The 27,952-nt window shown below is 36.1% G+C and overlaps 1 protein-coding gene across 1 annotated transcript; it reads right to left on the bottom strand.

Moving 5' to 3' along the window:
• Positions 1-498: 498 nt before the first annotated feature.
• Positions 499-27,576, bottom strand: LOC126851104 (uncharacterized). The gene is given in 9 exon segments (XM_050594706.1): positions 499-1,316; positions 1,694-1,976; positions 2,171-3,054; positions 3,268-3,501; positions 21,076-21,164; positions 21,166-21,669; positions 21,671-22,436; positions 24,648-24,801; positions 26,685-27,576. Coding segments are annotated over 7 exon segments (2,871 nt in total). The 5' UTR covers positions 22,357-22,436; positions 24,648-24,801; positions 26,685-27,576; the 3' UTR covers positions 499-1,125.
• Between the last annotated feature and the right edge of the window lie 376 nt (positions 27,577-27,952).

The following is a 27,952-nucleotide window of genomic DNA, read 5'->3' as shown; positions in this document are numbered from 1 at the left end:
TACTCTTGATTAAGCCATAATCTTCAATGTCCTGGACATAATCCTCGTTGTAAAACTAATACTTCGATCAATTCCGTTCATTGCGTTGATTTTTGCACATACGTCAATAATAAATGTTTCACTCGTCATTAATAATTATACAAAAATCGCAGATTATGTTTTTCATTTTACAAAAATAAATCGTCTATTAATCACACTAATTGGAGGACTTCGTTGCGTAGTATATTCGATAAGCATTAGTATTCCGTAAAAATTCCTCTCATATTCGTTCAATTCATCTATTTTCTATTCGTGAATATCTGTATGAATAAACGTGAGAAAAGGCGATCGAATCGAAAGCCTGAATGATTCTTCGTTACATCAAAATACGTCTAGTAATTTTAAATAACATTAGACGATGATTATGAATTATCGATAAATATTAATGTTTGATATATGTAAGGTAACCGAATAGAGAAATATCGGCCACGTACGATAAAATGCTTTTTGATTGGACAGCATCCGCTTCAACGTTTGATTATGTGAGGTCAGATACATTGCTTATTACTGATTCGGTCTCTTTATGAGCGATCATCGGTCTTATGTCGATAAAATGAAGCGTAAATCTCTTGATAATGCCTTCATTCATGATCCTAAGCACTTCTCGTTGTTTTGGCTCCATCCTTGTTTTGAATATACAACGAATTTTTTAATAATTTCATTGAAACTTACCGCAGACGCAAAAATGAGCTGATAATTTTATCATCCTCCCTTCAAAATCTTAATCGCAAAAATGTGAGACAAATATAAATCCGCTTTTTCTAGCTCCGCTCTCTCAAGTCTTGCGTCCATTTCTTTTTAATGCCTCAAATTTTGCTATTTTCAGGAAGAAAAACTTAATCGAGTACAAAAAAAAAACTAAAAATAAAATTATAATATAAGATGTAGAATTTTAAATTTGTCTCACAAAACGAGAGTCAAGAGAGTGGCTAATGACGATCTATTATACTTCAATTTATCGCATTATTGCCAGCAATAATTATCGATATTGCTATATTATGAATATTTGTGAAATGTGAAAGAGATTAAGTTTACGAAAGTGCGGCAGTTAGGAAAATCGTCCATTGCCACGATTTTTACCCGAATTTAATTGACGGGTTGTCTTGGAACGGGAGGATTAACCGGAGCCAGAGTCAAGGATTCTCTCTTCTTTTTATTTACGCGTCGTCCTACGTGCAGGACAACATCCCCGGCCTTTACGGACTTGAATTCAGCGATAGCCTCGGCGTGGGTCATACCATGAAGAGGTTTCGAATTTATCGATAAAATTTCGTCCCCTGCAAAAGTAAAAATTTTTGCCAAATATTCTCTGTATCACGTTTGAAAATGGAATATAATATACAGGATGAGTGCAAATGTTCCGGCCACACTTTGAAATTTTGTAGGAAACTTAATTTCGAACAAAAAGTTTCCCACAAATATAAATCGAAAAATAATTAAATCTATCCTATATATGAAAAATGTTTTAAAAAAATTAAAATAAAATTACCATCCAAAAAGTGCGAGTTAAATTTCAAATATATAATTGAAGAAAAAAAAACAGAATTATTACAAAAAAAAAACATCTTATAAAAATATTCTCATTCTGGTTTATTAAAATTTAAAAAAAGAAAAAAATTTTAAAATAAATTTAACTTATTCATCATGACTTTACCTTCCTTGACAGCGCCTAGATCGGCGGCTTGGCCGTTGGGAAAAACGGTTTTCACGTAAATGCCCATATTTCCGCGAGGACTGTCGGTACCGCCCACGATACTGAAACCGAGTCCCTTATGACCGGGACCTTTGTGAAATCTAGCGGTCAATATCGTGAAGGACGCACCGTTCTTGCCAGGTCTTGGCAAGGTACAAAAGCGCGATTCCTCGCTCTCGGTGCCCTCGTCGATGTCTTCAAGTTCCGAGTCCGTATTTAAACCTTCATCCGCATCTTGAGTACCCTAAAAGAAAATTGACACGTCGTCTTTATTTGATGCAAAAATTCTAGAAAAAAAATTTTAGATAAATATGTGTCCTTTTAATTTATTAATTTTTCATACATCGACTTTTCTCTCTCTCTCTCTCTCTATGTTTATTACTTTAAAAAATATTAAATTAAGTTTCTTAAAAAAAAAAATTATCGAGATCTACTTACTTGCCAAGTCTTCAAGTTCGCGCCCGAAGAGCTAGGGATATTCGCGACGCTTCTGCTGTTGAGTCTTCTCGGGTTCCTCTTACCAGGACTCCTGTCAGCACCCAGACTGCACGGTGCATCGTCTTTGTTACCACCGCCGGCGCTCAATGTAGCCTCGCTCGTATAATTGTTCACTTGTCCGCCAACCTTGAAGTCGGTGGACCTCTTCCTCGGCGTTACTCTAGGTATATGTATCTCCTCGAATGACGGCTCCGACTGATTCCTAGTCTTAGCGCCCTTCTGAAAGTGCACGTTCTCGTACGAGTGCTCTCTGGTCTCGGAATTGCTTCTGGCCAGGTGTCTTCCCGCGTAAGGACTGCTCGAGATCAAATCTTCCCTGTGACCGCCTTGACGCTGAAAACGTACGTTCTCGTAAGAATGATCGTGTACACTGGCATCGCGATTTTCTGAATTGCTGCGTTGAAGAACGGGACGAGTTCTCGGACAGCAGGACGACGGCGAGCATCTTGAGAACATCACGTTCTCGTAGAGATCCTTCTGCTCATAGCTGTCTTGAGAATAAGTGAAGGCGTTGCCATTGCCAGTAAGAGGACCGCAATGAGGTGAGTTTGGAGCACTGCTCTCCGCCAGGGTCTCCAGATTGTCGTGAAAGGGATAGGGCGGAAGGGACGTGGGTTCGCTCGAGTCGAAACGATTCTCCTCAAAGGTCTGATTGGACGACGACGAAGTGAGTGGACTTGGCACGTAAAAATTCGAGGCATTGTCCTTTTGCGGAGGGAACACCTCCGTCACGCTGAGGGCCTTCCGCTTCCTGATGCCAGCATTTATCTTGCTGAATTTACTGCGAAGCACGTGCTGGATATCGGCAATTCCCTTCGTCGTGCCTGCAAATATTCGTTATCAAGTATATACACGCACAATGTAAGACATAAACTTCATATCAAAGTAATATAAAATTACATTTATTTCTTCAGTATTTAATTTTAATTTTAATATTCTTTTACTTCTGTATTTTAAGTAAATAATTTATTTCAATAAAGATAGATATAAATTAATTATATCTTAATTAAATTTTCTTCAAGTCAATCAGAATTTACCTGGCAGCCTCAAAGAACTAGTCTGCAACAGTTTCTTCGAACTTCCATCCTGAAGACTCTTCGCGGCCGGCGAGGCCTCTCTGCTAGCCGGTGTCGACCTCACCGCGTGTATAACACCGTGATTCCCGCCACCCTGTATCAACGCTTCCTGCGGCTCCGACGACTCCTGCACGGAGCATCTTCGTCGCAGCTTCCGCCAGCGCTGACTGATACTCTTGTTCCACAGGTTCAAGTCTGAAAAGAATATAAAATCTCCTTCAGGATACATCGCTCGAGGATAAGAATAAGAATCATTAATTATCTCGCTCGACTCGAAAATGCACTTGAGTATCGTTTCAAAAAAAAAAAAAAGAAAAAATAACTGTTCCGCTTCCCGGTCGTCAGGCTTTAACGACCGGAAACACTTATCTCTTCCCTACACGAGGTGGCACGACATCTTTCTATTTACACGCAGATAACGAGTTGGGCCTGACGAAAAGACGCGTCACGGCTTGGATGAATGTAACGGTAACGATAGGACACTATCGAGAGTAAAACAACGCTGAGCGACTTGTGCACGGATATGAAACACACTGGTGGCCGCTCTTGCTCGAACATATTATTATTTCGAAACAAAATCAAAACTCAGAGAGAATGATAATATGTTATTGTATTTTAATGTATACAGATATGAATAATTCTCCTATAAAAATGTATCTCACGAAATAAACACAATAAATAATAAATATAAATAAATAAAATATAGGATGAGTCACTAAAAATTATCACCTGTCATAAATTTTACAATGGATATTATATTAAACAAATGTTTTGAAAATAAGATTACTCTTAATTTGTAAGATTATTTTTGTAATTGATTTCAAGAGAGACATTTTGTAGTCAGTACCATTCCGTCTCAAGCGTTTGCAAGATTTCAAGGTCACTTTAAAGTTTTTTTTATAATAGAATCATGTTTTTTATACATAAATCGATTCCCTTCATTATCCTATATAAAAGAGTATCAAGATATAGTTAGAAAATCGATATATTTATGAGATATTTTATAATTTATTTGAACATATTATATCATAAAGTAACATCTATATTTTATAAAGTATTAACTTTTTTAATAAAATTTTTTTCCCTAAGTTTTTCACTGAAAAATCACATTGCAATGTCTGAAATTTTTACAACCTATTTTTTATTTTTTTATTTAAATTCCTATCAAATACTAAAATTATAAATACATAAAATCCACATTTTATAATAAACTATCAAAAAAAAAAAAAAAATTAAAAACACCATGTTACGGTGTATTTTTGTCAGGTAAATAACAAAAACTTCTCATTCCGTCGTGCACCTCATTCCACAACACTATCCAATTCGTAATTACAATTCAATATAGTCTCCATATCCTCCCTGTAGCATCCACGTGACCGGAAAACAATGAGATCAGCCGCGAAGTGACGTCAATTTCGCGGGTTCGACTTCTCTCTCCCTCTTCTTTCTCGGCGCACCTTGAACGGCAACCTTGAAGAAAGCCGGAGCATAACGTGTGTCTTGCGCATCACGTTATCCGTCATGTGTTGTTATAAATATTGAAGCCGATGACGAATTTTACGGCGGACGGTCAGGTCGGGTCGGGTTCGCGAGAGAATTAATGCGGCTATCAAGTCCATACATTGATATTTTCGATCATCGTTCGAGGCGCTCGATGATACCGGGTGTGTACGGCGTTCGTCGCTGCGACGCACTGACGCCGCTTATCCCGGCAACGGAGTTTCCGTCATCCTGTGTAAAACGCACTTTCACTTCTCGTATCTCTCTCCGGATGCGTCTGATTTTACGAGGCCTTTCCAGCCGCGCCGACCGGACGTTGCGCTCGCCGATGCATTCTCTTTAAACTACCTTGTATAAGACCGTGCACACTCAGGTAAACCTGTCTAATTGACTATGATTTCATCCACACAACAGTGCGAAATTATGACATCGATATTTCTCGGTGTGATTTTTAAATTATCTTCAGGATTTTTTAAAAACGATCGATATCAAGTGAATTGGAGGAATCTTTAGAAATTTCTAGGAAATAACTATTGGATATCTTTCTCTGAGAAATAAAATCTCGTGGAATTTGTATACACACACACACACACACATATATATATATATATATATATATATATATATATATATATATATCTTAGTAAATTCCTGGAATATTTTACAAAATGGACATATATAGTTTGGAACGAGGCATAACTCCTAGAATCTCTCTTTCAATCTTGAAGCGTTCCAATCTTATCTCAAAAAGCAACAAACACGATTGGAGATGAATTTGTATATATTCATAAATTTTTTTCCGTTATCTTATCATCTCCGTACCTCACTCAAAAATCTCACCATAGCTCAAAATATATCTAATAGACAAAATTATGTAATATCTATATACAAAATTGGATTTCTAACATTATATATAATATACTAAAGACCTTATATTTTTTACAATTTGTCAATACTTTGAAAGAAGGTAAATAAATTAAACACGATTAGGAGTACTCTTCATCGAATATTATTTTTGTTTATTTAATTCACATTATTATCCGTTATCATTCATATACGTCTTTGTCTCCAAGATAGCTTAATCCGAGATTTCGATAAGAAAGTTTAATCCCGGAACAAGTCAATTCCATTAATAGAGGCTTAGAAAGAGTGTTGCATTAACATTTACTGGCGTCACGGTGTTCCATGCAAATTAGTATTGATTGGACAGAGTGTGGAAAAAGCTTTGTCGTCGCAGATATTATCGTCGAAAATTTCAATCTCTCCTGTCTCGACAACATCCTTTAAACATGATCAAAAAGACCGCGGAATTCTGTGGAACTTAAAATGAATCAAAAATAATTTCTTCTCAAAATAATTTATCCTCATATAATAATAATCTAATTCGACATATTTTCGGCTGAGTATGTATAATTATATAATTTTCTCTCAATACCATCTTTGAAATTAAAGTGAATTACGTGACGAGTTCCTATTCGGATTTTTGCTCAGCAAGAGAAGGATTGAGAAACATATAAAGGATATCCAAGTGCAAAGAATTATCTTCCCTGACATTTTTTAAGATATTATTCTTTTTTTTTCCCAAAAACTTTTGTCACGGAAATAATCACATTTCTTATTTTAACAAAAATTTAAAAAGCCTGTATCTCCTTAGACATCTTTCTTGCACCTACGATCTTTCGGATTATCTCTTTCCTTTTACATCATTTTTCCTGGAACATTTTCTCTTTCACAATATAAACTTGAGAAAGTTTTTGTATCCTCAAGAATGTAGAATTATTTTCCCAATCTCGATGCAATTTTTCTTCGCAAAAAATAATTTCTCCTTCCCCGATGCCATTTCTTTTAATACTCGGCAAGTATAATATTTTCCTTTTCACAATAAGAACTTGGCAAGCTTGTACTCGTCCGGGCGTATCATCATTTGCAACTCCAGGCACAGTAATTCGGCATAGAGGTAGAAAATGCCAATGATGAGAGCTAACATTTTGTTTCGCGGAAAAATCACCGATCGATTCCCGGTCATGCTGTTGACGGTCACAATCGTTGATCGTTCCACGATCGCTCCGGCGACGTAAGATGAATCTCCTCGCAATGATCCGCGCACAATTCCGTTTTCCCGCAATGATCGACAACAAAAATCGCGGGATCTATACCGTGTGCGGTCTCAGCACAGACTGAAAGGCCACTCTCGAGCCTCACGTTGCCGTATATAAGGCGTCACAAGCGTGTGCGTGCCGGCGTGTACGCTACACGTGCGCAACACTTGGTACCTGTGCATACACGGTGGCACTAAAGAAAAATACTCGGAGTTGACCGATTTAAATTGAAGTGGACAGTTTCTCATTAAATAATTCTATAAAAATTTCAAAATTGAGTTAAACGTGAATATTTTGAAATAAGACAAAATATTATATTGTGAAGCTTTTAATATTCTTCGAAATATCAAAATATTCGCTTCAATAATATTATCTACTATGAATGGAGAGATACTTTGATATTAGGCATCGAAAGAAAAATGTGTTGGAAGTCATTACTCTCTTAAATATAAATAAATAAACACGGATATAGTTTTGTAATTATATAAATAATTAATTATCTTAAGAATTATCTTTAGAATTTTAAACAAATAATAAAATATGTATTATTTTTTATTTTTAATTTAACCTCGAAAACTTGGTTATAAAAATTTTAAAAAATTTAAGAAACTTAACTGAATATTCGAGAGAAAGAGAGAGAGAAAGAAAAGGCTTCTTTTTTAATCGGGTCACCGTGTACACGATTGTAGACAGATTGTGTACTGATTGTGGGAACTCTTTGGCGTGTGTTAGAGCGATTTCTTTCACTCACGCACGTGCGTTTCGTGCATCTGTACATACACATACATACACGTCTATCAATATACATCACGGCTGCGTGCACACCCCATGTACAATTGCATTCGTGTACCTCATGGTCAGGGCAGAACGTATTATTCTCCATAATAATGTGAGCGTGTCCTTTATACATAGATACGCATAAAAATAGGCACGCGCGCTTTCGTAAAAAAATACGAGTTTCGAATAGCAATAATCACTCATAGCAGAAGTCACCTAATCAAAAATAATTAAATGGACTACAGACAATCCCTAACAACATCTACACGTATAGCTAATTCTTATTTATAATAATTCATATATATTTATAAAAAAATTTAATTTATAACATGTAAATTATAATAAATTAATATATACTATTAATAAATAAATTTTAAATAAATTATAAATGCGATTTTATTTAATAAGTTTTATTTTTTAAATAAATATTTATTTAAAGCAAAGCTTACAATATATTATACATAAATAATTTTTTAAAACCGTCTCTCTTTGATCGAAGTAGCTTATACACATATACAGTTCCCTTTGGTATCATCTCTTTCATCGGAAGATCATTCGCCGACATAATCAATCCCGTTGAAGAAGACTATCGTATGCGAATAACGCTCCATTTTATCGTCTTATATACGCAGCTCTCGTATATAAATAAGCAAACACGGCTGCGAAAGTGACGAAGACTGTCGGCGGACGACGATAAACACGCTTTAAAGAGTTTAAAGAGACATGCACGCAAGTACGCACGCACGTATATACGCAGCAGCACGTGCGCGTTCGCAAGCGCGCGGATCTATGTATGTATGCGTGACTTAAGTGACTCGCCGTGCGTGAGGTCAAGCCCGGAGAATATTTCTTCTATTGCTCATTGTGTCTCGGGGGCCCTGGTGGGCCCGGCCCCTATGCTGCATTCGAAGTAAGTGACTCTCGACAAGAATTTGCGTCGCCATCGAACGTCAAAAGTCATTTATTATTGGATTCATTCTATGGAATTTTAAGACTAATTTTTAAAAATAGTTTGTTTTTTTTATTAAAAATACTTTCAAAAAAAGATATTTGGATTAATAAGATTTTTAAAAGAATGTATAAGAATTTGGCATCCTCTCCTCCCCCTGTTTTTAATAAAATTTTGTAATTTTAAAGAAAAAATCGAACTGTAAAAATTTGCATATTTATGGGTACTGCAAACTTTCCATTATTCTCGATCTTTTTACTTCTTGTTAGCCTAAAAATGTAACATTAATATTTATAATTTTGCGCACCTCACATCTGACCCGGAATTTACATGACAACGAAAACAATTTTATACAAGGGTAATTATTAAATCACCAGATGTGTCGATTAAACGCCGTCGCAGAATTAAAAATATCAGAATAACAGGGCGTAGCTTAAACGCAAAAAGCTGCGATTACCCGCAGTAAAACCGCCGTCGTCCGATCGCGGTTTTACGACGATTGGGCGCTAATGATTCCTAAACTTGCATAAAACTACTCAACCAAGCTTAGCCAAGCTCAATCGTGTCTGATGCGATCGGACACTCGGGAGCACAAGAATTCTTCTAGTACACGTCAGCGCGCAGAAAGGAGCTGAAGACGTTCGTTCGACGAGGAAAGAACACGGGGGCACGCGTGACGGGGAATGGAAAAGGGGCCTACGGTTGCAGCTGGAAATACGTAGTAGACTATCACAAGAAAAAGAGAGAGAGAGAGAGCAATGCGTAAACGGTACACCGTATAAGTAGCCCCGCTCGCTCTCGACCAATTCCAGAAACGCACGAATGATGCACTTCAAGTTCAAGAAGAGTCTTCAAGATTCCCCCTTCTCCCTCCTTCCCCCCTCCCAAAAAAAAATAAAGTTGAGATAAAATTGTTATAATTTGTAAAATTAGATAATTGAAAAAAGACAAGTATAAATAATAAGTTGAAATTTTTTCAAAGTTGCCATTTTTTGAAATTATATACATTTATAGTATTTTGTAATATTATGTAAAATTATTATTATATAAAACTATACTGTATATAATATTTTATATAAATATTTTGTATTAAATTTAAAAAAAATTATCAGCTTTAAATGTATATAATTATCGTTCTTTATGTATAATTAAAAAGAAGGAAACTATTATAAAAAATTATAGAGATTATAAATTAATATAGAATTAATATAAGTTGTGATACTAATATATAGATTGTATTTCTTTATACAAATAAGACTGTATGGTTCATGTTTTCAAGAGATCTTTCATTCGGGTTAAATTCATCCCTCAGCGTCACGTTGCGTCATCGTTTCCGACAATGACGACGATGACAACGTAACAAAGCTCTCCTAAGCTCGCGTTTTGAAAGTGGCATAATTTACTCGTGATATTTTTATTCCGAGCAAGGTCAATGACGCGCGTCGGTACGTTGCTCTATGTCTGATAATAGTATCACTATGTCGTGCACAGATTTACATGATACGCATATAAGATAGCTGAATCAGCGTGGATTCACAAGACACAACCTGCACTAACAATAAAAGCAATCTTATCGCGCGTGTGCGCCATAAAATAGTCACAAAGAAACTGAAACCAAGATCACAATTATTAATTCCGATCAATATTTACATACAAATGACAGTTATATGAATGATAAAAATGGATGTTAGTATTCTAAAAAAAGTACATTTACATCATTTTGCCTCATAAAAGTATTATAAGCATGATAGATATACAAGTTCGTCAATAATAACAAAGCGAAAAAGTTTTACCTCTGTACAAAATAAAGAAAAAAGAAGCTCCTTTCGAAATATAGCTTCTAGTCATTCTTTTTAATGCTATCCTACATTTGTCTTCAGCGTGAACATTATCAGTATGAGCCTTTCGGTTGAACAACGAGCGACGACTTGTACAAACTGCTTCGTACTCTTATGCAAATTTGTCATTACTACCCTCGTGAGAAAGCCGAGTTATTGTCATCCCTTCTCGGTTATTATACAATGCAATATATAATATTTTCAATATTTCATCGTTTGTAATATTATTACGGCGATGCGCGACATTTTAGCGGCGCACTTTTGTCGACAGTGCGAATTGTTCGAAACATGTCCGCGGTATAATCGAGTAACTGTATGCAGACAATGGCCGAGGCCGCTCGGTACGCATCGTTGACTCCAATTATGCGAGTTCTCAACCTCGGCGCCGACGCTCCCGCGATTACGCGATCGCCCCATGTGTATATTGTCGCCATTTCGGGTCGACGCTTGTTTCTGTACGGAAAATTAAATCTTCCACCAGGTGGTTTTATGTGATTCAGAATTTAATGAGATTATCTGGATTTCAGATACAAATACATATTGAGTTTTACTACATTAAAAATAAATTATATTTGACAGAAAATGAAAAAAAATAGCAGACTACACAAAGGTGTCTTGAATGTTTTTAACACGGTAACTAAAACCGCAAATATTATTAATGTAATTAGTACTTAATATTATAATCCAGATCTTAAATTTATTAACATAATTAATATTATTAATATTATTAATATTATTAATTTGTTAACGTAATTAATGCCTAGTAAACTTGTACATAAACAATAAAGTATTGACACAATTTAATCTCTGCAAGTTTCACTCAAACAAAAATGAATTATATTAGAAAGAAAACGAGAAAAAATAGCAAATTATATAGAGTTGTCTTTCGAGTGTCTCTAATAAAGTAACTCGACGTAATGGCAAATGACAGTTGCCATGCGGTAACCCGCTTCGCAATGCCATTGGAAATATTGGCGAAGACGTCCATGTATTCGCGTAACATCGCATTCGTTCTCGCGCTCAAGGTCTCACACGTACAATATGTTTATGTCCAAGAAAAAATATTTAACATCCGTTCTCTGGTAAGGATTACCGTTATCGAATCATTTGTGGTTCTTCACAGCGCTTACAAATGAAGAAACGTTAAAAAAAAAAAAAACTTTCTTAGAGCTTCCTGAAGAAATACATCTGAGTACATCACGTCATGGCTCAACGATTGTAAATCGCGTCTCAAGACGATGAGGAAAAAATTAAAAAATCAAAGTTTCTATCGAAAGAATATATAGACACTATAGCATCTCGTACATCAAGGAAATCAAGAATAGAAGTTAAGGGCGATAAGAGAAAAAATGCGAATGTATTTATATCATAGAGAAAAGTGTTTGCGCGAAACAAAGAGTGCGAGTTCAAATCATATAAATATGGAATAGACGAACAGATGATTAAACATCGCGGTGCACACGATGAACGGGGAGACTGTAGGAAGTAAGTATTCTGCAAAGATGTGAAGCAAATACGCTAAGAGAGACTATGTGAGTCAATAAACTCGAGGAAACGTAAAGGGCGGAAACTACCGACTCGCATGGTTTCTACCAACCATAGAAACGAACATCTATGAATAGATGAATAAAGATCGCGCGCGCTGGTAAAGGTAACTGAAGGATCCGCGGTATATTATACCATAGAAAATAAATTACGTTCAGCGGGCTGGTGCTTTTATATTCCGGCAGGTATTCTCTTGCTAAGAGATACGTGAGAGAATGCGAACGCACTTAGCAATATGTGTACGCGAATTATGGGTACAGCGTGACGTGAATGACTTTTGACAGTTGTTTGACTCATCTCCATTACAATGATGAAAACTAATGTTTCTAGACATATATTATGTATTGTGTTACACAAGTTTTGTTCTCTCTTATATCTACATATTTATATACAGATGTGTGTGCGTAATAAAATATTAAATTATTAATTATATTAAATTATTTAATGTTTTAATTTTTTTTAAAAATTACTATATATATATATATATATATATATATATATATATAATATAATTATTAGAATTATTAGAATATATAAAAATTAATTTCAATTAATTTATAATAAAGTATTTAATATAATTATTATTAACATAAAAATATGTGATTATAAAAAGTTACTATTCTTATATTAATTACCAATAAATATTAATAATTATTAATTAAGAATCGAAAATGTGCTTGATGTTCATAAATATATATCATAGAATATACTTTTTTAATTAAAAATTCAAAAATATTTGATATGCAAATTTTAAGTACACGTTGACTTATATGAAGTGTTAACGAGACGATATTTCTCCGATCATTAACATAATGCACTGTATGCCGCGAGGCTTAAAGCGTTTATGCCATCACGAATGTGCGATGATCGATGGTGTCAATGTTCGCTGACCAAGAAAAGGATCATTCAGGCAGGAAGTTGTATCTTGACATCGAATTTCAATCAGAAAACAACCGTTCGAACTTCCGGTCCATATATTCCGTTAACTGAATAACTTTTGTGTGACTGAGAAACCGCAAACTTCCTCAGCGAATAAACGCTGCGACCGCTGAGAACCGCTGTAAAATGTTGTAAACCTGATTGAATGCAATCGTATGTTACCCTTCTCTTTTTCAGTCCTTTCTCTTTTTCGTTCCCCCAAATGTCCTTTCATTTAAATAAAGTTAAATATAATCAAATTAATATTGGAAGTAATTAATCCAATTACATAATTACTAGTTAGTGATATTAATTAATTTTAAGCTGTCTTTTTAATTAAATAAAAATTCTCAGAAACTCCTGTATTATTAGTATGTTACTTTTAACATACAGCAATCTAAAAATGACTTTCGTTGAATTAATCAATTATATCTAATATAGATAACAGAAAATTATCAAGAGATTTTTTTTATTTTATTAATATCCTCCATTTGAATTCTTACAATTTACAGCGATATAAAAAAATTAAATTTTTCCGCAAGTTTGCAGTATGTGAAACACTAATAACTTAATCAGTTCATCCGGATCTTTTCTCGAGCAACAGAAAGTAAAAAGAAAGAAATATTTTATCATCGTTAATGATCATCAAGACAATAAGTATAGTTTCGGAGGACTTCAATTATCAGATAATTAAGTAATCCAAATCTTCAGTCATTCTTTCTTACGATACGAGATACGTCGTTTATAATCTGCTATCATCTCTAGCGTCGCGCTCCAACGTCTCATTGCGTGACCGCTCGATGAGCCGCTGGAGTCCCATCGGTGAAATGTCACCGCGCGCGACCACGACAATGCGACACGAGGCGTAGACACACGTGCGTCTCTCTTCCCATGAGAATGTCATCGCCTTCCCGGAATTTCGCCATTATGTCGCGTACGTATCGCCGCAGAAATTCCATAACTAATAATTTGATACCCCGTCTCTCTCACCCCCCCTCTCCACCACTCCGACCACACCGCCGAATTGAATTATATATATAACCACCACAGTAATTTGTCGGTCTGCGGTGTAATTCGGTGGCGACAACTGGCGATCCGTGTAATATGTGAAAGCATGATGTTTTACTAAAGCAATTCGGCGTTAGGAAAAAGAATTTTGGAAGTTTCTACAGGAAAAAGGTGTGTTCGAATATTTCCTTTTTCCGAATAAAATTATTATATCAAAGATATGAAATATAAAAGAGCTCTCTTTCTCTTTCTCTTCTATATATAAATATTTGATTCCCTCATTTATAATCAAAGAAAAATATAGTTAAAAATATAGTTCGATACAATATTTTCTTAATCGCATAAAATGGTATTGTTCTCAAGAAATAAATTTATTTTTGTAAATATCACGTTGACTGTTCATATTTTATCCCATTTCAACAAAATAATAGCAGCTTCTTGCAATATGTAAGAAACAATGGTATACCTTCAAGGAATATTCCCGTCACTAATTTTTCGTCGATTAATGGCGCAAGAAGATTATACAAGCGTTAATTTTCGACAATTAAAGTCATCAGTATTACTAGCGCATATCACTATTTACGCAATCGAGAGTCGAGGAATTCATTATTCACGTAATTAGATTTTAATAGAGAGACGTGTTGAGAACGTTATCCCGGTGAGCTGCGCTCTCTCGAGAATGCATATAGTATTAATGCGGGCACACTTTTTTCCCCGATAAGAATTCTTTCCTACGGAATGTAAACTACGATAAGCAGGCGCCTGCCTGCTATATCAAATCCATCCGACGACAGACACGCTTTCTGTTCATCAACGCTCATTATAATCACCGCCATTTCTTTTATCAATAATGTAAATATCTTATATTGGATATTTTATTTTTTATTTCTAAAATTTTACTATATGTATAATGATGAAATCGAAAATAAAATATATTAATTCGATGCACACAGGTTTTTTGTTATAATTCCTGCGGTTTTATTTTTCATAATTGTCAAAATATTGAATATTTAATATTAAATAGATCACGCTGAGAACGCGAATAGAAATACGATTCCTTTGTATAATTTCACGTACAAAGCTCGCGTTATATCTCGATTAATTCAAGCATTATCTCTTATTGAATATAAACAGGGGTGCGAATCGCGGGATGCGCGTTATCGCGAGCGGTCGAGCAAAAGTCACCGATTGCTTCCAAGTTTCGCGCTATAAATCGAGAAGCTCAATGAACTACGATAGCTACGCTTGAAAATACGTACATAAAGTAACAAAGATTAGTGAGACGAGTGGTTTGACTTCGAAAATGTATGCTTAGTTTAAATTTTGCGTTTCGATTTCTAAGCTTACGGCCACCTCGACGTAAACAGACGTGACAGCATGCACAAGAGACACTCAGAAAAAAATATAGAATACAGTAAAAGACAGAGTTATTTTCCAACACACATATACACACATATATATATATATATATATATATATATATATATATATAATACACACGCACAGCGCGGAGTGCTCGTAATTAAGCATAACGAGGCTTGTTTACGCCGAGTCTGGCCGGCCCTCGTAATCTCCAGAGCCGCTTAGTCTGCCGTTTTATAATCTGACTCCTCTCGGTACAGTCATCGGACGGTGTACGATGTCTCTCTATAGCCCGTGTGCCCGTAAATAGAAACTTTCGCTGTCGTCGAACCGCATTGTTCGCGATTCGCAATCGTGACCGCGACACTCCCGGAGAATTTCGTTCGACGCAGTCAACTCTCAAAGAGCGTGGGATATTAAATAAATTGTTAATTATGCGAAAAAAAAATGTAGAATTTCCCCTTTTCAAAAAAATTTCGGTAAATATGGCAAATTTAATTAAAATAGTCACATTTTGCGGAGGAAGACTGATGACAATTTAATACTTAATTAAAGATGACAAAAATGCATCCGAAAAATATTTCAAGAAATCAGCTTTCGCGCACTTTTAAGATGACTAATCAGGTTTACGATGTTCGCGCGAAAAGCGGTTCCATATTTATTCATACGTGACAGGGTGAAAATGTCTGGCATTTACCACAGCAACTATCGCAGATTTCTCTCACCTTTACTATGTATTCTGGCTTGTAAACGGCTCGACAAACAGCACAGTAAATCACATGAACAGCAATTTATGTAAAAGAAGATGAAAGGCCTTATCACACAATTTATGAGTTGTCTTAACGACAAGACTAACATTTGTTTCCCCCTTCGCCGAGTAAAATGAAAATATAAACTAACAAATATTCAGATTTCAATAATATTTTTTTAAATTTTAGATATTAATCTAACAATAAGGTAGGTATTATAAAAATTATAATCTCTAAGATGCTATTTGTACTATGTAATTAAAATAATGAAAGTGATGATAAATAGTTGATGCAACTTCCGTCAAATATAATCATTATAACTTTATTTTTATTAAACGTAATAATATTAATTACTTATATAATTAATTACTGATAATAAATAAATATTTAAAAAGGAATTTTAAATTATATAATTATATACAATAATATATATAATTTATATACAGATCTATCATTATATAATAAAGATCTTTTTGACATTAAAATTAAATCTTACGGAAAAACTATTTTCTCGTACAACATCCTATATGTTGCTAGGATTATCTATCTTGATACGACGCATCTTTCACCAAGATTGCGCGTCGAATTAAGCTTAGCTCGATTCACAAAATATTTGCGAATTTGCTCGCGAAAATCACCCGCTATTTTAAGGTGAGGTTTACCCAACAGCATTGCATAAAGTCGTAAAATCTCACCTTTACCCGTGTCAAAGGTCGAGTCCGTCGTATCACTCACACGATCTCGGGCTACGTACACGTGAAACGCTTACCCGTCACATCGTATCTCGTATCGCAGATCCTTTTTCCTTGCGGAAATTCCGCGTTCCCCAGAAAAGTCCCGCAATTTCCCGTTGTCCTTTTGGCATCGCAAACTTTCCTTTCCACCGTAGAATTTCTCTGCTAAGCGAAATCTGTGATCTCTTCGCCGACGCAGAGATTTTTTTTTCTTTCTTTGAGAGTTAACATACGTCGGGAGATAATGGCGTCAATTAGTAATCACGGGACAGCAAATTTGTATTCGTTTTCGTGAAACGTATATCAAAGTTACATTGAAATCCTCACGCTTAGAAGCGTGAATAATAGATTTTCTGGTGGTTTTATAATAATTTCTAATAATATAATTATGCAAAATATAAAGAGATTTTTACTAAAATTTATTAAGATGTTACATTTTTGTCATTAAAAAAAAAGATATCAATTTAGTAAAAGACACAGATGTATGCCATTGAGACACTTAAAAATTTTTGCATTAAGCTTTAATTTAATTCCCATTTTTTTCTCGATGCAAACATTTTTCTTCCACCTCGGGGAATTTTTGATTTCCAAATATATTTAAAAACAGTAATGCAAAATTATTTCCAAATTAAGGATAAAGGAGAGTCTCTTCGCCATAACGACGTCGCGTATCTCTCCTCATCCTATATTCGTCCGTTATAAGAAAAAGAGAGAAAATCACCCTCACCTTTGCTGTCACAGACGTCACAGAGCACCATATCCGCCACGGAAAGCATGTATCCTACCGCGTGGTCGCATCTGCACTGAGATATTTTGTGACGTAGGGCTGCATCGTGGCGAATCGTAAGAGGAAATGACGGAGAAAGATGAGGAAAAAGGAAAAGATTGGCGTTGAGGGAACGAACGCTATCAATCGATCGGTCTACAAAGTCTTAACGGTTTGACAGCCACGTTTACACTGACGGCATGGCGCATCAGAACGATGTATGGACGATCAACGGCCCCCGATGGCGGGGTAGAGGAAAGGAGGGATCACCAATGTGACCCACCATGGTGGGGATGTCGGATCAATATTAGGGCGTAGACTCAAGGGCAAGGGCCGTCAGTGCTTACACAGGGTGAATGCTACACAGGATATCGGTCCTCCAACCGTGGATCCATTGAGGAATTTGAAGTCAATTTTCTCTCGATAAAACGGAATTTTATAACGAATAAAAATAATCTTTTAGTTAATTAAAAGTAAATTTATTTAAAATAAGATTGCAATTTCAGCATTAGTGTTCTATATTATAGAAAAATTGAAAATAAAAATAAATTTGTTAGAAAATTATTAAAAAATTTGTAATTACACTAAACATTTGAAGTATACAACAATTTATTAATATTAATTTTAATAATCACAAATTTCGTAATTATAAGCTTTTCAGAATCTCTTCGAAAAAAAATTGTCTTCAAATTCCTTGTTAAAATTCTAATTCAGAAATTTTAAAATATCCTACATAGGAAAACCTTGTGAAATCATATGCCAAAAAAAATTGAACGAATATTTCCAATACAGTATTTATACTGCACATCACGTAACAATATCTATCGCGATTATCGAGTCGATGCGCTCTATTGTGTCTAAAATTTTGTTATACATGACCTTTTGGCTATTACAATCTATTCTGGTGAATCAGTTCTATTAGCTTCGCACGCTGCGAGGTTTAAGAGATTAGCACGATTAGGCGAGTTGTAAAAAATTATTACATGGGTGTGTAAAGTTGTCGATATTTACCTTGCAATATCGGATAATCTGTGTTTGTTCAATATCCGATCAATATAAAAAAAAAACGTTTCTAAATTTGATAAAAAAAGCACGTTCTTGTTACGAAATATCCGGAATTATTATTGATATCGGATTAATTTTCCCATTTTCTAAAGAATAAATAATTTGCGTTGTAAAAAATATAATTTTTATTTTATTCCTAAAATCATAAAAATGTATATATTTCTCTGCAATAGATTTTTCGAATTTTAAATTAATTTTAATCACGGTAAATAAAATAAATTTAAATGAAATTTTGAAGAACGAGAAAATATTCATAAACAAAGGGCTAAAATAATTTCATTACACATTTCTCTCGCGATGCTTTACGCAATCAAATCGCGAGACTTGTCGCAGCAAACGATAAAAATGATCGCGTGTCATCGGACTGTTAATTAGTGCTGTACGCGTTCCTCTTTCGTTTATGAAAACTTTCGCGATACCGTGAGAATATAAATGCCACGCCAATATAATATTTCGTGCGACGCGAGAGGGAGAAACGTGCCCCCTTCTGGTGTTTCGGGCACGGTATTACGCGAATAGGCAAGCATCTGAGAAGAGCATAGGTGCATAGTTCAAGCGTAAACGCGGTATTTCAAACACGACGCGAGAAAGGATTAACCCCTTCACGGGGCCACTGACGACCCGAGATCCTTTGATTCAGGAATTTTTCCCCCGAGGCGGCTATTTTACGAGTCTTCCCTAGACAAGGATAAAAGAGAGAGAAAGAGAGAAAGAGAGAGAGAGAAAGGGAAAACGGCTTCGCATTGCGGCAAGATTACATATGGTCGGCGTAATGTGACGATATCTATCTTGCGAATGCAAGGTGAAACTCTTTGCAACGAATCGAAAAAAAGTTCATTTCAAATGTATATATTTGATAAATATTTCATTTTATGCTATTTTAATTTTTGATGCGATATAAAATTATAAAATTCCTCTGACACGATGGCATTAATTATTTTCTAAGAAAGAATCAATTTTAATTCTGTCTTTGACGATATCTTGAAATACATCTTTTTTTTATGCCAAATTAATAAAGATAATTTGGATGTTAAATTGTCGTGCGTTTTAATTCAATCTTCAACTAACTGCGCTCATAAATTTCTTTTATTCATTTTTTTATTATATTCCACATATTGCGTATCCTGCATAAGTGCAGTTGACTGTCTTAAGCGAGAATTATAACGCGTATCAACATTCTTGAGTCATCGGGCAGGCACGTACGCAACCGAGGAGATATAGTGAGTCTACATGTAAGATGATAAGCCGGATAAGAATGCTTAACTAGGATAAAAGAGCGGTACAAGATACGCCTGTCGCCGAGCACCTTTTTTACGTTTTGCGTTCAAGTAAAGGTGACGGCGATGCCGTACCACTCGCGCATTCATGTAGATAGAGAACCAGAAAATTTCTTTATAGACTTAACCGTGAGAATGTATCGACACTTTTAGTATTCAGATACACGATTTGTATCAATTAAATAAAATGCAGACTTATTATCATTCATCAAATGTTTATAAATTGATATTTAACAGCTTCTGGAGATTTATTTAATTTTATTATGATAAAATAATATAATGAGATCTATTATTGTAAATTAAAATTAATTTTATTATTATTATCCTCTTAGGATTTCTTTAATCTTGAAAGAATTATAGTTAAATAAAAATAAAATTATCAATGCAATGAATAAATCAACACAATTATGCTCTGGCTCGTAAATTTTATGCTCAAAAAGTTCAGTTTTCATTACTCGCATATATATAAGTGTCCAGTATTGTATACAAGCAATTGAGGGTGCTCAAAAATACTCGGGATGCTCATCAACTCGAATCTTTCACTACGGAACCGGAGAAGAGGTTTTCTCTAGTACGCGTCTGGCTTAAATCCATATGTAGGGACATATGTTCGAGAGAACACTCCAACTACGCACACTCTATATTGGAGACACACTACCCTGACCTGCGATAGGAACACGAATGAGCGAACGAGCGAGCGAGGGAGCGTCTAAAAATAGGGGTGCTTTGGTCCCCGAGGGATTAACAGGCACGCCGGTTGTACCGTAATTTTAAATACCTCGACAAACGTCGCTAATCGAATCTGCCGGTTTGTAAAACGTGCTCTTTTCCTTTAAACAGCCTGCGGGTATTAAAGTGGTAAACCCGAAGTCTTTCTTCAACAGGCATCGTTAAACGAGATGCCAGCAAAATTCGCAGAATGATATCAATAAATATTTATTTATCGCAATATTCTTTTTCACGAAGCTATTTTATATAAATCGTGATTTAATTTTAATTGATGCTAATAGAAATTGACAAAGTTTACTTTCATTCGAGATTTATACTTTAATTTATCCCGCGAAACTTCGCAGTTTTGTGCTGACTTATTATAATAAAAATTATTCGCACAAAATATGTAAGAGTTTGCAAGAGAATTTTAGAATTAATATTTTTCAAAGTATATGAGATTTGCGAACTCACCCTTTCGCTGGTCCTCGCTGTCAGAATGAAGCTCCACGTCGTGCAACCTCATGGATTGCACGAATCCTCGCCAGTGACTCCGCGAGCGTCCTCTCGCCGAGATCGCTCTTCAGGTCCGCCAGCTGCCGGTCGGACTCCTTCAACAGCCCATCCAGAATATCCGGTCTTTCCAGATTAGAACTGGCCTTGGAATTCTCTTCCGTACTTGTGGTGCCGTTCGGCGAGTCCTCCTTGTGACCGAGAGGATCACCAAACCCACGATCCTCACATTCGTCCGCGTAAGGATCTGCATCTTTCCATCCTCGATTCTTCGAGTTTCGCCTCCTGCGAACAGGCGGACGCGGTTGATCGTCCCAATTTGTTTCTTCTTTCTGCTTGGTCGTTTTGCGCTTATCTTTCGAATCCTCCTCCAAAATCTTTTCTTGACGGACTTTATTCGATGCCTTTCCTTTTGTTTCCTTGTTCGACACTCTATTAGACACATTCTTTGAATTGTTACATTGATCCTTCGAAGATTCCCGATTACTCCTCGACGCTTCCAGAAGTTTTTGCGCCAGCAACCGAGTCTTGTTCATCTCTGTTCCAGATTTTCTTCTCCTTCTCCGCATCGTTCTTGATTTTCCTGTCGCTACTCCTGATCACCGTCTTTGATGAAGGATCCGCAGACTGGAACATCTGCTGGATTCTGAAGATATCCGATCGGATCTTGGCTGAAGCCGGCGCGTCGTATTTTTTATTCAAAATCAATTTCGACTCCGAGCCTTCTGTCCTCTGCGAAGGACCTCTGTGATCTTTCGGTGGAGCGTTTCTCAGTCTCTCCAAGTCTTTTAAGTCTGCCAGAAGAGAACTGTGGGTCCTCGATATTCTAGGATTACCCTCCTCGAGGCCGACGGCGACGCTGCGCGGTCGATTTCTCGATTCCGACTTGCCGATCTGGTCCATCGGCGTAAGCGACTGGTCCACGAAGACGGTCTCGCGAATTTGATTAATGTTGCGCAACCTCGGCGTCCCGATCTTCATACCGGTAGTCTTCATGATCACCTTTTCGACCGACTCGATATCCCGCTCACGACCTAATCGCCTTTCCTCGATCAATCGCGCCCGATGGGCGTCGATCGGCATCGCGTACGAGCTATGATAAGACGGGCCCTTAACAGAACCGGCGGCTCGTAAATTCGGCCCGGTAGAATTTATTTGCCTGCTGCTACGCAGCGGAGATATCCGGACCAACTTCGGCGCATCTCTGGGATCGTCTGTTTGTAAACTGCCCCGATATACCATCTTCCTTTGTTTATTTTGGTCGATTGTTTTTATCAACAAAATGATTAAAAAATCACTCGAAACATCTCATTGTTGTTCACCTAAAAATTCAAATATTATATTAGTATCGAATATTGTAGTTTGTCAATTAATGTTAGTCTGTAACTTAAAGATGAAAACATTTTTCTCAGATATAATAATTTTTTTTTTAATAATCTTGATTATAATTAATAGTAATAAAATGTAGCTAATAATAGAATAGATAATATAAATCGAATATAACTTTTACGAACGTTGTTGACAAGTAATTGAAGTAATGTTTTTCCTGCTATTTTATCTTTTTTATTAATTTACACGTTATAGTGAAAAAAAATCGCGAACGATTATTTCTGTCACAAGAATTAATTTAACTTTTAATTTTATTAATAAAATAAAGACATATTAAAAAAAATTGCCGTTTATTTATATGGCGAAAGATTGTTTTATTTTTTTTTAATTAATACAATTGTAGTACAAATACCCTTTTTTCTCCGATAAAGAAAAAAGTATTAAATTAAAATAATTGGTTCTCACAATCTATCGCATTCATAATCGACGCCAATAAGTTAATTCAATTTTTCTACATATATCTTGTTTGTTTTTACTTTCGTTCTAGGAGACACTTAAATATACTGCAGAGGAAAAATACCGACAACTTTTACAATCTATCGCATTCAATTTGCAAGGTCGTTCCGCGGCGTTCAAATATCACCGACCACGCTGAAAATGACCGTCGGCGCAATATTTTATCAGCAAACCCGCAGCGAGTTCGTCGAGTCTATAATCGACGGAGCGACCGGATCACAGAGACCATCGACAGTCAAGTCGGTAGCTGCGTTTTATGTGGGTGTCGCGCAACGCATGTGGGCAGCGACCCCGTCGCACATGTCTCTCTTACACAACGCACAATACACTATGCGTGTATTTGCTTGTGTAGGTGGCACGCGCATTAAAGAACGATCGTCCGCGTTAAACACCGTGCGGTTGCATTCTAATCACTAGGCGATCGTTCGCGCGATTCAGGGTTGACAGCCGCGTCCCGCGAGCTGCCATAAATGGTCGGCGGGAATGATCAACGCGATGCCTCTTGCGATCGAGATAGATCGATCGTCGGCATATAATAATCGATATTACCATGCGAATGTCGTCGCATCGACGTGATAAAGTTTCCGTGACGTAATGTTGGGCGTTTCATCCCTCCGATACGCGCAGAGATGTGAAACCGATCTATAATTTGCAATATTTTTTCCAGAGAATAATTCAGAAAATAAAATCAGGTTTAAGACAGGAAGAGACTGTTAATTTTAGAACGTTTGCCATGATATAATAATTATATATGATGATCGCGTTCCGGAGTTGTATCCACGGATTATTCACTGACGCGATCATATGATTCCGCTATGTATAATTAGATGGCATCGAGATAAATCGCGAGTTAACAAAAAAAAAAAGCGCGAAACTTTCCGAAGCGTTTCTCGGAAACAGACGTAATTAGCGATAGAGTCCGTCTCATAATTCTGATAATACCTGTAGTATAGTTACCGTTAGGTTTACATTTTGAATTCATTATTATTGTAGAGACAAGCCAGCATTATATTTACTAGCTTATTTTTAGTAAACATCTTCTGATAGTACTTTTTAAATTCAGGTTGAATATATTTCACGATTGTTAATTGCCAGACTTTAATCGACGATCAACTGTTTCATAATTCTGATTAATTATCAGATTTAATTATTTTTAATTAAATAATTTTTATTGTACATAAAATTGTGTAATAAATTGTAAACAAAAAAAAAAAACAAAAATCTATAATAAATTTTAATTTGATATATTTGTTGTTTTTCTTCATTATACTGTGATTAATACGGCATTTTTTATTTTCTTTACAATATTGGTATCTAAATATAATTAAAAAAATAAAAACAAAAATCAATTAAAAATCCAAAATATCCAAAATTTGATTTCATTTTTTATCCGAATCCGATTGACATTTACCTCGGACAATTACGATCATTTTAACGTTAATCGAATTAACGACCATCATCGTCGCCGATGCGCCTGAATTCGCAGATTGGTCACGCTGTGCGAGAGAGACAGCTCGAACAAATGCGTGAACTTCGCACGCGTTTAACGGAACAGACGTTATTTCTTCCGTGCTCGCGAACGAAATCCGAAATCGTCCATCATACACGCGTTTTTTGCGCGCTTCCGGCATCGCGAGCGCTCGCGCGTGCGAGAGAGAACGGCGGACAATGTGTGCCACGCGATTTACCTGATTTATTTATCGCCTAATTCGCGGTCCCGGTAACCGTGAGAGATTTTTGCAAAAACTCGCGTCGAAATTTTTGCTTTCCCTCCTTTCTTCTCGCCTCGTCGAAGTTAACGGGAAAAAAACTCCCGTTCACGGCCAGTCTCCCTTGTTAGGTCTGCAACAAGAAAATTCATGCATTTTCCATCAAGAACGTCATTATAAGCGAATGATTTTACGGCTTTCCACGCGTATAGTAGTCCGTTGCTCCCATTCTTCACGCCGTTCTTTGTTAATCGAGTAGGCCGAGACGGCCGTCTGCCACGTCTAACTGGATCGAATAAATTGGAATCAAGAGATATATCAACGTCAATATTCAAATAAGATTCAATTGCATTAACATGATACGCTGACCCAATTTTGTTTCTTTATCTATATTAGGTGTTTTCCACGAGTCCGGATCGATGGAAAAGATTTACAGATGAAAAGAAAGCGAGAGAAGGAATTCTTTTGTTCTTTTATCTATATTAGATTTCCACGAATTCGAATCGATGGAAAAGATATATAAAAAGAAAGCGAGAGAAAGAATTCTTTTTAAATCAATTAAAAACGCGCATTCAAGTTAAATTTAGCGCGCAGTTTTTTTATTTACAGTTAATTTATTTTTATAAATAAATTTATAAAAATTTAAAAAAAGAGAAATATATAAATTTATTTGTTCATTCGAAAGAGAGACGAGCGCGAATTTTTCTTCCTTGTCTCCTGTATATACTTAACCGAGAATAACTCTTACGAGAGATATGTCATATTTATAATCACCATTTTTTTTATAATAATCGGGCTCGCAGAGAATCCCTCCCTTTGACTCGTACGTCGCGCTTTGATTACGTTAGCAAAGTATAATGCCGGATCGCGTCTACCGTCAATCACCGTGTGAAACTTAGCGGATCGACTTCCTTCGCGAATCATAGCTGCTCTATTCCCAACGGACTGCGAATGATCCAATTCCGCATAAGTGGATGAGAACTCGCGGTGGAGAAGCGTTGCTTCTCCTCGCTATGCGGTCTGTAACCATGTAACAACAATCTGTCCCGATTGAGTACCGCCTGTTGACATTTAGGAAGCTGCTTCTTGACAGTGTATGACGTAATACATCGAATTAACATAATTTGTCATATAACATAACTCCGTTATTCCGCTGCACGTGAATGACGTAATCGAGACTCCGGCTGATATTTCGATTTATCGGCTCTCCAAATTTATCTCAATCGATTAACAGCGAGAACATTTTGTCTCTAAAAAAAAAGTCCATTCACGAAACATTGGGATTAATCGATGTGATTTATCCCTTGAAGAAGCCCGTCGCGTGATTTATCTCGTTCGAAGAAAATATATTCCACGGGACAACATAATCATCGCTTACTTAACTTTCCGTGTTTATAATGAGAATGATTATAACGGTTTAATTAAAATTTCTGATCGCGTCTATATACTATTAATGCGATGCGTACTTTGCACCGACTGCTCCACGCTTGGAAAACCACTTGGGTACGACTTCCGTGAGTAAGAACGGCTATGATTTACAAGTCCGCGTTCTTTACTTCATCTCGTAACGATATCTTTTAACAAGATAATTGTATTTTTTGTCTATAATGGAGAATAAACAGATCACTACGTCGATAGCAAATGCAAATCAATTTTCGCGAAAATCTCGGCTGATTCTTATCTAAAAGCGATCTGACTCTATTTCATTTATTTTCCAGCTGTTACATTAAATTACTATCAGATACTTTCTCTCCAGAGCACGCCAAAGTAATCTCATTGAAATTTATTGGATTCATTATCCGGTTTTATTCATTAAAATTATTCGCAATCAAGTCAAGATTTCAATATAATGAAAAAGTAGATAACTGATCGTCATACCGATAGCATACATTTATGATCGTATTATACATTAATTCTCTTTCACTTAGATATAATAAATAATTCAAACAAATGTAAATATATAATATACAAAAAATATTGCCTCTCTTCTTCGTAATAAAAATTAGTTTTAATTACCTTTGTGATAGCAATCCAAAAACACTTCTGATTTGCCTTGTTTCGTTCGACCTTGTGTATCTTCCTCCTCTTTTCTTATCTTCCGATCTGATGTTTCTCTCTTCCTCTTTTTCTATGTGCGTTTAAATTATACGCGATAGCACTGTTCAAGGATCGCCAACTCGCATTCAGAGATGAGAGCGCGAGTTGACACAGAATAACTCGCTTTATCAATAAGAACGTTCACAGCATCGCGCTGTCATAATCGGCACGGAACCAAACTTTTCGCGGATCACGCGGTTGCCGGAAGTGTTCGTGCGAGAATCGTCGCAGTTTCCGTAACGCAGTTTTTTTTCCTCCTATTGTATTTCCTTGAACACGCACTAATTTTCCGCGTTGTACATCTTTGAGTGAAAATTTTTTAAAAATTTAAAAAGAATTTTTTTAATAATAATATATAGCCAATCAGCATCCGCCTCTTCACTCTCTCTTTTTCATTTTCAATTGCACTTTTCTAAACATTTTTACTTCAACAGTTTTTCTTATTACAATTAAAAAACATACATTATTTAACATATTACATTTTTTTAATAAGTTTTCAATCCTTGTGGAAAATAGATTTCTTTGAAGAGTTTTCAATTATGTCCAATATATTTTGACAAATGTCTTTTCTCCAGAGAATAAAATTTAATGTTACTTTTCGCACTTATCCCGCTTCTATCTCTCTTCTCGCTGTATCCTTCGCTCTTCCTTGACTTCCTCAGCGGGCTTATCTTTCGGAGCTTGCTGCACTTCTTCGTCGCGCCGCTCATATGCGTGTGTACCACTCGCGGAAACGGCTTGTGGTCGCGACCGCACCATGTGTCCCCGGTGCCGTGAGAAGTACTGAATGGGTTCGCCAGACACGAACATAATCGCGTCTACGGCAGGCAGCTGGTAGGTACACTACAGCTCTTTTCCTTTCCATGCCATACCTCCGTCCAGCGGTGGGGTACCGCGCGACTCCCCTCTTTCACTGTGTGTGCACAACGTGGTGCACACCCACGCGACACCCGGTATACGTGGGCTGACGTTGGCGGGAGAGAGATGGAGATTTCCTCATATTTATATTCCGTAAAAAAAATTAATGTAAAGATGATAAAAAGGATTGTGAAAAATAACGAGATTTGCATATCAAAATAAAAACATTTTGCATTGCAGATAAAAATAAGAAAATTTGAAGCATAAAAGATGATAACGTAAATGAAGAAAAACAACACGCGGATAGTGTTGAGAGAAAGAAAGAGAGA

The sequence above is a fragment of the Cataglyphis hispanica genome, chromosome 7 (genome assembly GCF_021464435.1).
Source record: "Cataglyphis hispanica isolate Lineage 1 chromosome 7, ULB_Chis1_1.0, whole genome shotgun sequence".
Lineage (NCBI taxonomy): Eukaryota > Metazoa > Arthropoda > Insecta > Hymenoptera > Formicidae > Cataglyphis > Cataglyphis hispanica.
The sequence above is the reverse complement of the archived record's forward strand: the minus strand, read 5'-3'. Positions and strand labels throughout refer to the sequence as shown.